The sequence below is a fragment of the Nannobrachium achirus genome (assembly GCF_963921795.1).
Source record: "Nannobrachium achirus genome assembly, chromosome: 19".
Lineage (NCBI taxonomy): Eukaryota > Metazoa > Chordata > Actinopteri > Myctophiformes > Myctophidae > Nannobrachium > Nannobrachium achirus.
Genome location: NC_137826.1, coordinates 31,261,925 through 31,273,820, shown reverse-complemented (window position 1 = coordinate 31,273,820; position 11,896 = coordinate 31,261,925). Strand labels below are relative to the sequence as shown.

The following is an 11,896-nucleotide window of genomic DNA, read 5'->3' as shown; positions in this document are numbered from 1 at the left end:
GATGTACATAAATCCAAATAAAGACTGTTTAACTATATTGGGGGTCAATTTGTATATCTCAATAGAAACGTCTCAGTTTACTGGGAAAACTATTCGTGGGAGACACCAGCTCTCTCTCTTGGTCTTTCTCTCCGCTTTAAAAACAACTAAAGACTTAAATTAGAACGAAGAACACATTGGAAATCATTGGACAGTAACGTAATGTTGATTAACACAACATGTAGGAACATTGAAATCCTACAATATATCTGTGATAATCGCATATATGAAGGGGGTTCCACCACGTAGCAACCATCTTCTTAGCCGATCAGGCCGCACTTGTTGATGGTGACGTCACTGAAACAGACATCACCGAACGCAGTACTTGCACGCTCTGCTGGCGCAAGATATGGAGAAGACTGACATCATAGACTGACATCATACTACTGATGTCATAGTACTGATATCATAGACTGACATTCAAGTATTCTGTATTCTGACAGCAAGTACATACGTAGTGTGACCCAGACTGTTGAGAATTTGTAAACCGCTGACGTTTAACGATGTCAACGGTTTACCCGACACTGTTGCTGTGTGCCTACGGCTTCTTCTCGAGCTTCAGGCCGGCCGAGCCTTTCCTCACCCCGTTCCTCATGGGACCCGACAAGAACCTGACCGACACGCAGGTGGTGAATGAAATCTACCCCGTGTGGACCTACTCCTACCTGGCGCTGTCCTTCCCCGCGCTCCTGGCCACGGACTACCTCCGCTACAAGCCTGTTTTGATCCTGCAGGGGGCCAGCTTCGTAGCGACGTACTCCCTGCTCCTGGCGGCTCAGGGTGTGCCAGCCATGCAGCTGATGGAGTTTACCTTTGGCCTGGCCTCGGCCACCGAGGTGGCCTACAACTCCTACATCTACAGCGTGGTGGAGCCGGCGCGCTACCAGAGGGTGAGCGGGTACTGCCGCGGCGTCAGCCTGCTGGGCGCGGCAGCGAGCTCCCTGCTGGGACAGCTCCTGGTGTCCGAGCTCCACGCCCCCCTGCGCTACCTGGTTGCCTTGACCCTGGGAGCGGCCGCCCTGGCCTTCCTGGTCCCCTGGTTTCTGCCCGTGGCCAGTAAGAGCCTGTTCTTCCACAAAAGCCCCGGGATGGGCGAGGGTGAGGAGCTTCAGGGTGACGATTGCGGCCCGAGGGACGCCGGGAGCGTGGTGCCTCGGAGAGCTGAGGACGACGTGACGTCGTCCCCTGAGGCCGGCGAGGCTGGAGGGAGACGCGGCCTGGCAGGGGTCATGCACCTCCTGTGGGAGAGCTTTCTCCAGTGCTACTCCTCTCGCCTCCTGCTGGCCTGGTCGGTGTGGTGGGCCATGTCCACCTGCGGCTACTATCAGGTGATCAACTACATCCAGGCCCTTTGGGAGGAGCTCCTGCCCTCGCAGGACTTTGCGATTTACAACGGCTACGTGGAGACGTTCTCCGAGGTGCTTGGCGCGTTGGCAGCGTTCGCGGTGGGCTACGTGCAGGTGTCCTGGGCCGTGTGGGGAGAGCTGGCCCTCTGTGTGTTCTCCGCACTCATGGCCGCGTCTGTCTATGCCATGGACACGGTGAGGAACATCTGGGTGTGCTATGCCTCCTACATCCTCTTCAAAGCTGCCTACATGCTGCTTATCACCGTCGCCACGTACCAGATAGCGGCTAACTTGAGTGCGCAGCGATACGCCTTGGTGTTTGGAGTGAACACCTTTGTGGCTCTACTGCTGCAGTCTCTGCTCACATTGGTGGTGGTGGACAGCGCTGGCTTAGGCCTCCCCATCTTCACCCAGTTCCTCATCTACGCCAGCTACTTTGCTGCCATCACCGCAATCTTCCTCCTGGCAGGGCTCTACAGGCTACTGGCCTCCAGGGGGCACTCAACACTGGACGTCCCCACCTGTTCGAAGAACCCGATTGAGATTATCTAGACCAGTGAGCTTGGAGGTCTGCTATTTTCGGTGCTTCCACCAAAAGGCCCTTTTGGAAATATCAGCCCCTAGCTTCCTCTCTAACATTCTCTGCACGTCCCTGGTGTTCATGATGAAGGTTTCGGTGGACAGATTCACATATTCTGTACATCAAAACGCTGCCTTTATGTCATTTTTTCAGTAGATTGCTACAGTATGAACAATATACGGTATATAGAATTAGTCACTTTTTGGGGTCAACACATTACATTATAGATTGATATTTCATTTGAAAAAACCAAAGAGGAAGGTGAAAGGAACTTTGAAAGGACAGACAGTTAGTTATACTGTGCTATACTATGGCATTCACCGGCCATGAGATGACCAGCACTAATGCATAGCAGAGTAGCCCTGTCTGAGGCCCGGTCCCAGAGGACTATTATCTCCCTTAGCCAGGAGAGATTCACCTTTGATGCGGGTAGATGTTTCCATGGGTTTGAACTTGAACTTTGAACCAAGTGGTCTTGCTTTAATTATGCTGTGCCCACTTTGGCCACTTGATGTCACTGTCTGTCTTAAGTTTAGAGGATGTCAACATATTTTCATGTTTACTGCAGCTCTCAGTCTCCATGTAGAACACATTTCCAATTTAAAGTAGGGGTGTTCCTACTTTCCACTTGGCGTATGGTTGAAAGGCGACAACAATATCTGGTGTTGTAGGATATAGCAGGATTGACACCTCTGGACAGCAAGGACGTCACTATAACTAATACCAAATAAAGTAATTCAGTCTCAAAAGTTTTCCTGCAGTTTTGCTCTAGGTTTAGGATTGCTGGAGAATCTGTTTGGTGGTCCCAGAGCATAAATTGGGGGTCCTTGAAATGTCCTTGAAACTCCAATCAACAAATCTAACTGTGTACAAATGGAACTGATTGATTGATTGATTGATTGATTGATTGATTGATTGATTGAATACTTTATAAAGAGTTTGGAAAAGGTACAGATGTACAGTTATACCATAATGCTAAAATGATAGCACAAAAAGCCCTGAGGGCTTGTTTCCATCGTGGTCCAAATTGACCCATGACACAAAGTGATTTAATGATATTAAGAGGTTGTGCCATAGTTTTGTACTTTTTCTGTTTTGTATGTGTCTATGGAGTTAACATTACTCTAATAGATCACCAGGTCTGGTTATGATATGTGAATATGTCTTCTCTGTGTATTGGTTACTTCCTGGCTGAAAGCTGAGAGCCTCTGAGTCAAAAAGCCCAATTAAAATACACAGATATAATATTACATCATAAAATCATCCCCTCCCCTTTTCACCATCCAACAACATGAGTTGAACTTGTCAATATCCAAAACGACCAAAGGTCGAGAACTATGAACAGGCACAGTTGGACAAATCGAGCGAAGCACTGGTAGGCCAAGGAAGAACTTCTGCCCCAAATGTTTCAGCCTCATGGTGGCGCTGTAACAGGACGCTTCACGTTACGGCCTGTAATTCTTGAACTATTTGCTGTACAAGTTTCCACCATTTTGTATTTTCGTAATGGAAGTGAATAGTGGTCGGATCGGGCTGGAACATTGCCCAAATATGGAGTCATACATCATAGGTCACTAGTGCAATACCTATTGTCAGAGCACTAAGTGCACTACATGTTGTCAGAGTACATGTAACCCCCCGGTGGAGTCAACGTCAACACCCTAAATATGGGCATATCCAAATATGGACATCCACATCCTCCAATCCAAATATGGACATCTACATCATGGCAAGAATGTATAAAAGGAATGGGAAACCTCCAATAAACACTCCTATCACAGTCTTTATAGAAAAGGGTTAGGGTTAGGGTGAAGACGACTGACATTATACATCTACACCAGTCTAAATTGAAACCCCGACTTCATTCTATCATATTGTTTCTGACCCCTCCAACTCTACTAGAGAGGACAGGTCATTTATGGCATTGCTAAGATATTTTCGCTCTGGAAGGACCGCTGTCTCCCATGTCCTGCGGCGGGACTTTCACAAGACGTCTCCGGTCTCGGCGCAGATGACGGTGCGTGAAGCACTGAACCAGGCCATGGATGAGGAACTAGCACGAGATGAGAGAGTCTTCTTGATAGGAGAGGAAGTGGCTCAGTATGACGGAGCTTACAAGGTGAGCAAGGGCCTGTGGAAGAAGTACGGAGACAAACGCATCATTGACACTCCTATCACAGAGATGGGTTTTGCAGGTGTTGCTGTGGGAGCCGCTATGAATGGGATGCGTCCCATTTGTGAGTTCATGACCTTTAACTTCTCCATGCAAGCCATTGACCAGGTTATTAACTCTGCTGCTAAAGCCTGTTACATGTCAGCAGGTCTCATACACGTTCCTATTGTCTTCAGAGGACCTAATGGAGCCTCAGCTGGTGTCGCTGCTCAGCACTCGCAGTGCTTCGCTGCATGGTATTCACACTGTCCAGGTCTCCACGTGTTGAGTCCATGGAGCGCTGAGGACGCTAAGGGTCTTCTCAAATCAGCCATCAGAGATGACAACCCTGTTGTATTTCTGGAGAGTGAGTTGATGTATGGCGTTCCCTTTGAGATGTCAGAGGCTGCTCAATCCGCGGACTTCACTGTTCCGATTGGCAAGGCCAAGATAGAGAGACAAGGAAGTCACATCACCTTGGTTTCACACTCATACATGGTGGGTCGCTGTCTAGATGCAGCTACTGTTCTCGCCAAGGAGGGCATTGAATGTGAGGTGATAAACCTGCGTACCCTTCGTCCTATGGATGTGAGGTGTATTGAGGACAGTGTGATGAAGACAAACAACCTGGTGACAGTGGAGGGTGGTTGGCCACAGTCTGGAATTGGATCAGAAATCAGTGCCCGGATCTCCGAGAGTCCTGCCTTCCATTACCTAGATCATCCAGTAAATAGGGTGGTGGGGGTGGACATCCCCATGCCTTATGCCAAGAACCTGGAGGAGCGCAGTACACCGCAGGTTAAAGACATAATCTTCGCTGTTAAAAACACACTCAACAAGATTCCATTCGAGCTTGCGCCTTATGCTCTCTAGGCCAGTACTGTGTATTGGTTAGTGTGATTTTTGGATAAGATCTGAAGGAGTAATATCCAAAAATGTGTTTTACATAGGTCTGCCTCATAGTGGTGCTATAAAAGGCTGATGAGGAAAAATGCAGGGCAATTTCCTTGGCCTCTAGGCAGGTAGTGCGCGTACAAAGTTTGACACTGATCGGTGGAGTGGAGTTATAGCTAAAAACATGAATCGGTCTGTTATAGCGCCACCATGAGGCTGATTTGAACATTTTGAAGTGCCATTTCTTCCACAAGTGGGAATCTGCGTGCATAATTTCACGAACATTGTATGCTGCATTCGTGATTTGAGGCATTTTGTTAAAAATCACACCCGTGTGAACTGAGCGGTGGTTCTCCCCCCCCCCCCCCCCCCCGTGTGTGTGTGTGTGTGTGTGTGTGTGTGTGGCCTGGACAACAGCGCCCCTCCCTTAAAGGGCCATTTATAGTTACGTATGGTTGATTTTGTGTACGTTTGGGGTTGAGAGAGAACGTACGGTAATTGCGTCAATATACATACTACCGTACGGTCTCTGCGTTCCATAGAGTTCAATCCAGATAATTTACATACTGTATCCACTAGATGGCAGTAGAGAGAGCTATGTTGATCTCCCACAATGCAACGCAACACTTCCAGGCGGAAGTGGGAACTGCTTTAAAAGCTGGCTGCAGTGCATCAAAGATATTTAATTAATGAAGATGGCTCATCCTCATTGGATCCACTAGAGTGCGACATGGTACACAAATCCTACAAATTGACTCCTAAGTGGGCACCGGCTCTGACTGCAAATCTCGCGCACGTCCTGTTTACTGGTGCTATAAATCCCGCGAGAGTGTGTTGCTGGGACAGCTAAAGAGCAATAATAAAGTTGATTTTCTCCTTTGTTGTGTCGATGAAAAAAGCCACTTTAGTATGACAATTTTGTTAATATTATGTGGCTTGTGATGATCGGGTCCAATATTTAGTTCAGTGACCATAGCTTCTGAACTATTATTTTGATCTGTGTTCACGTTAGCTCTCTCATTGTAAATGAATAGACTCCAACCTGCTTCTGCCTCCTAAAAAGGCGTCCCCCCTACGTCATGCAGAAACGGGAAGTACGGGTCTTTTGCACTCTCTTGCTATCGCCCTCTTGGAGTGCATGTTGTTGTTATTGTTATTGTTGGAAAACATGTCGGACTCATCAGACGTTGATTTGGACGCTGCAGAGGAGCTTTTGTTGATGATGACTTTGAGAAGAAGGATGCGGATGAGAAGAAGGAGACGAGAGAGGGATATGGCGAGGCGCAGACAATGGTATATCAGGCCATTAAATACAACACGACGCGTAGATGGGGAGTTTTTGGAGCTGTGTGGAACACAAGCTCCCCATAGGCAGCAATGTGTGTCCTCACCAGAGTCTCACCAGAGTCTGTCGTCAAGAATGAACAGGATCTGCGCATGCGCGGCTTTACCACACACACACACACACACACACACACACACACACACACACACACACACACGGCACGGGATCTAGTACACGTAAAAACAATCAAAAAGAATATAGAACTAGAACACATAATTTATAGATCTAGAACACATAGAATTTATATATAGAACACTTAGAATTCATAGATCTAAAACACATAGAATCAAAAGCATAGATCTGGAACTGCTCAAATTCACAGCTCCACTTCGAACGAGGTTTGATTTTTTTAGACTCATCCGCGGATCAGAAAACTAGACCCTGAACGGCACCACGGGTACTTTAGGATGTCCGTGGCTAAATTCGACGATCTGCTTCGTAGGGTGACGCCGTACATTCAACATGCTACAAACCACAGTGACCCCGTGAGTCCAGCCGAGCGCCTTTGCGTCACGCTCATGTACCTTGCTCATGGACACAGCCATCAGTCAGTGGCAACAGCGTATATGCTTGGGATTTCAACGGTGTCTGCAATTGTCCGCGAGGTATGCCAAGCAATATGGATGGCACTGAAGGATGAGTTTGTTGCTTTCCCTTCGGGCACGCAGTGGTTGAGGCTGAAGGCACAATTCTGGGACGATTGGAATTTCCCCAACTGTGTCGGGGCTATAGATGGGAAACATGTCCAAATCCAAGCACCAGTCAACAGTGGAAGTGCCTTCTACAATTACAAAGGCTACTTCAGCTTCATCCTGATGGCCGCCTGCGATGCCAGGTACAAGTTCACCTACGTTGACATCGGTGCATATGGACGAGACAGTGACGCTGGCATCTTTTCGAGGAGCGCCTTCGGAACACAGATCATCGATGGACAGCTTCCCCTGCCACCTCCAGCGTTGCTACCAGGGAGTGAAGTCATAGCACCACATGTGTTCGTCGCCGACGAGGCCTTTCCCGTCAAAGTTAACCTGATGAGACCATATGGAGGTGAGACCCTATTTCATCTATTGCAGTGGTTTTCAATCTTTTTCATATCAAGGCCATTATTTATTCTCCATTTGATCCATGGACCACCGTTTGATGACATTTAGCTCAGACCCAAATACATTTTGTTATCATTGAATACGATTTTGTCCACAATATTAGGCCCTACATATTGTATTAATGTGTTAGTGGACATAATAGGTGTAAACATTGATCAAAACCAACAATTCTTCTACATTCTCTAATTGTGTCCATTTCTTGTAAATTATTCAATTAAAATGAACCTAGCCTAAAAGTGGAAAAAAAGTGTAAATTGAATGGACGGGTCAATTTGGTTTCCCTTTACACTCAAGGGTTACAGATCTATAAGGGCCCATTTGGTTACCAACTCTCTGACCAGCTGGAATCCCTTCAAGGACCACTGCATCTATTTGTGTATTGCAGCTTGTGTTTTGTTATGCAATAAAATATATCTACTGTAATCTAATATTTTCTTTTCTTTGTTTCACAGGGAGGAGTCTGGCAGGTGATGAGCGCATCTTCAACTACAGGCTTTCAAGAGCAAGGCGGGTGATCGAGAATGCCTTCGGTATTCTTCGGGCAAGGTGGAGGATTTTTGGCGGTCCTATAGAGTGTGACATCGAAAAGGCTGTAGATGTAACCAAGGCGTGTGTTGCTCTACACAATTACCTTTGTGTCACTGACGGTGACAGTGCTGTAGGCCCACGGTATGTGAACAACGGACTGGTGGACAGTGACAGTGCTCCTGGAGAATGGAGAGATACTGTCAGGGACGATAACAACCTTGTTGGTGTACGCAATGCTGCAGCTCGAGCAACAAGAGCTGGGCTTGCCGTTCGGAACGCATTTAAAAATTACTTCCAGACTCCAGAAGGTAGAGTTGAGTGGCAGGATAATGTCCTCCAGCAAGGCAGACGTAACCACCGCTAACTGTTGATACTGAAATGTCTGACTAAATAACTACATTGGTTATTATACACAGGTTATCGTGTGCATCTCATGAAAAGTAACTGTTTGTGTTGCTGTGTGAATTATTGTTTACAATGCAACGGTTTCTATTGCTGTAAACAGAACCATTTTAAATATTTTGCAAATAAAATAAAATAAAAATATCTAAACGCGTTTGATTTCAACCTCCCAGACGAGTGGAATCCACATGGGTCTTTGGATATGTAGTGCCAAGCTTTTATTGTCTTTTTCTCATTCAAATGAAGGCATTTTGAAACTGGTTATTCAACCTGGTACATAACGATCAGACACCAATTTCCCAGCCTCCCTCCTCAGTTTGAACAAAGGGGTCTGTACTCTGTATAGAGATAACTAGACTAGCCATTCAATTCAATGGAGCTGCATTGGCATGAGAAAACATACGTTTACATTGCCAAAGCAAGTGTCACAAATAACTGTTGAAAATGGGGAACACAGTTGGATGGGGTACAGCATTGTGTAAACAGAGCTATGTCGCATTGACATTTTATATATACAGGGTATAAACGCTTTTAGAACGAATAGCATTATTTCTTCTCAAAATGCATTTAAAGGTTGCAGCTGTGTTTCATACTGTATGTGCAATCGGTCTAGATGTCATCCATGGTTTGTCCACATCATCCCCAAGGAAGGTTACCAGACTAGAATCCACAAGAACATTTCTCACATTTAAATCTATGGGAGGCACTGGCAGACCGCTACAGTAAATGTGGGTAAACACTCAATGCCAGTTTTAAACTAGTCATTCTACCTGGTACATACAGTACGCAATGTAATGAACACCCCATCTCCCAGCCTCATCAGTTTGAACACTGGGTCCACAAGGAAGGTGACTAGATTTATAATCCACAATGAAGGACCATTTCTCAAGTTTAATCTACTCCATGGAGGCCCTTTTTTTTTTTGGCTATCATGTTAAGGAAAAAAAAAACAGCAGAGCTACAAGCGACCAATATGTGGCTGGACATTTTCACGACTTATAATTTATGTAATCTTTCATGTTTTAGTCATGAAAAGCTTTAGTTTTTGATGTTTAGATTTTCAAAGCAGCAACCCACACATGGGTCCCAATCCATTTCTACAACTGAGCCAAATGTGAAATACATTTCATTGCAGGCATATTCAAACAATTTCACACAAGTTGTAAGAAGCAAGACTTTTTTTTAATTTGAGATCAAAGTCATGTTAACATTGAACTGTTACATTTCCCATATTATGTGGGTCTTAACAGAAGGCATCTAAATAATGAACAAAATAATGAACAGCAAATAAATAACACATCTAGGAAAATAAACACATCTAGGAAAATAAATTACAAAATAAACCAACAAAAAAATAAATACACATCTAGGAAATTAAATAAGAAAAAACGAAACGACAACTGTCCACGAAACAGCTGGAGGACAGCAACAGCTCGGAGGACAGCAACATTTTAGTGCATTACAGTACTTGTACAGTATGTAGCAACATTTGTTTTTGTAGGCTAATTTTTGAATAAATAATAAAAAAGGAGGAGAGAGACTGAGCCGGAGACGATTATTATTAAGTCAACGCTTCAAATAAGCGACAAGCAGCCACACACACCTCAGTAGACGCTACTGAGGTGTGTGTGGCTGCCTGAAAAGTTTCATCTGCTCTTGGACCCACCAGACAAACTGATCTGCCTGTGCTGGCCCGATACCAGCCAAGAAGTCGATGAAGTAGCCCAAAAAGCCATTGTATTGCTGTCTCAGTTCTCTCACATCCATCTCCCGTCTGTGCCATGTCTCTCTCTCTCTGCGTCTCTCCTCTCTCTCCTCCATCTCCTGTCTGTACCGCCTCTCTTCTCTCCTCTCCCTCTCCTCCTGTCTTCTCTCTCTCTCCTCAGATATGAGCACTAAGTGTTTGGAAATCAAGTAATCAGTGTCAGGCTCAAATATCTTCTTCTTCTTCTTCATTCTGGTACACGCACGTGGACGAACTGGCGTTTCTTGGGAGGACGGGAGAGTAGAGAGAAGAGGCTCTTGGTTTCCTAAAGAGGAAGAGGAGCACTAATCAACATGCAATTCAAGAAAGAATACTGTAATTGTACCATGTTATTTTTTTATTTGCTACAAAGGAGATGGACTTAGTGTACAAATTGACCATATTAGGCCTATTTGATTCTATGAGTTTAGGGGAGACAGAATATATTTTGATTCAGTTGAGTGTTGTTTTCCTTTTTCAAAAAAGAAAAAAGGTTCACCTGGGCTTGCCCTGCGCTTGCGTGATCGAGCTGGGGTGACGGTGACGCTAGAGTTGGCTGCTGCTGGATTAGGGGTGACGCTAGAGTTGGCTGCTGCTGCTGCTGGACTAGGGCTGGGTACACGCCGAGCTGGCTCTGACGATCCTTCAAAGAGGAGAAATCAACATGTTATTCAAGAACACTGCATTTCAGTGCACAGTTCAAGCAACCTTTTGTAAAAGCACTTACGATTATTCTCTTGTTTATTCAACATTGAATAAACAAGAAAGAATAATTTTTGAAGTGAGTGCTGGTTTCCTTTTTTTTTTTTTTAAGTGATGAAGGTTCACCTGGGATTGCCCTCTGCTTGCGTGATCGAGCTGGGGTGACGGTGACGCTAGAGTTGGCTGCTGCTGGATTAGGGGTGACGCTAGAGTTGGCTGCTGCTGCTGGACTAGGGCTGGGTACACGCCGAGCTGGCTCTGACGATCCTTCAAAGAGGAGAAATCATCAACATGTTATTCAAGAACACTGCATTTCAGTGCACAGTTCAAGCAACCTTTTGTAAAAGCACTCACGATTATTCTCTTGTTTATTCAACATTGAATAAACAAGAAAGAATAATTTTGAAGTGAGTGCTGGTTTCCTTTTAACAAAAAAAGTGATGAAGGTTCACCTGGGATTGCCCTCTGCTTGCGTGATCGAGCTGGGGTGACGGTGACGCTAGAGTTGGCTGCTGCTGGATTAGGGGTGACACTAGAGTTGGCTGCTGCTGGATTAGGGGTGACGCTAGAGTTGGCTGCTGCTGGATTAGGGCTGGGTCCTTCAAAGAGGAGAAATCATCAACATGTTATTGAAGAATACTGCATCTCGGGTCACAGTTCAAGCAGCAACCTTCTGGAAAGTACTCACGAGAACGTGATCGAGCTGGGGTCACGGTGACGCTAGAGTTGGCTGCTGGAATAACACTCTATCTATCTAGGTCGTCCTCAGACGAGCCCTCCATCGTTGTTTCCAGTCATCTCGGTTCTCCATACATCTGGCCAGCTCATTGGTGTTCTGTGTCCCTACGTCTTCCTTGAGTATGTCCACGTATGTTTTTGTGGGACGTCCTCGCGGCCGGTGCCCGTGTGTTGGCTCCCACAGTACCAATTTGCTGGCTGGAAGCTCCTGGTGTCTTTGGCAGTGTCCTGCTAGTCTCATTCTTCTGGTGGCAATTTTCTCGCTTACCTTTGGTATTCCCTCATACAGGCTCTCGTTTGTAACATGTGCACTCCTGTTGATG

General features: G+C 45.8%; 3 protein-coding genes across 3 annotated transcripts; all 3 read left to right on the top strand.

Moving 5' to 3' along the window:
- Positions 1 to 542: 542 nt before the first annotated feature.
- LOC308304761 (thiamine transporter 1-like) lies at positions 543 to 1,937 on the top strand (the record flags this gene model as incomplete). Its single annotated transcript, XM_080749391.1, has 1 exon — positions 543 to 1,937. One exon carries the CDS (start codon positions 543 to 545, stop codon positions 1,935 to 1,937), a length of 1,395 nt encoding a protein of 464 aa, XP_080605517.1.
- A 1,946-nt stretch (positions 1,938 to 3,883) lies between these two features.
- Positions 3,884 to 4,990, top strand: LOC308304760 (pyruvate dehydrogenase E1 component subunit beta, mitochondrial-like; the record flags this gene model as incomplete). The annotated part of the gene is made up of 1 exon (XM_080749390.1): positions 3,884 to 4,990. One exon carries the CDS (start codon positions 3,884 to 3,886, stop codon positions 4,988 to 4,990), a length of 1,107 nt encoding a protein of 368 aa, XP_080605516.1.
- Positions 4,991 to 6,763: 1,773 nt separating this feature from the next.
- Positions 6,764 to 8,351, top strand: LOC308304759 (uncharacterized protein; the record flags this gene model as incomplete). The annotated part of the gene is made up of 2 exons (XM_080749389.1): positions 6,764 to 7,403; positions 7,912 to 8,351. The coding sequence occupies 2 exons, from the start codon at positions 6,764 to 6,766 to the stop codon at positions 8,349 to 8,351; spliced, it is 1,080 nt and encodes a 359-aa protein (XP_080605515.1).
- Between the last annotated feature and the right edge of the window lie 3,545 nt (positions 8,352 to 11,896).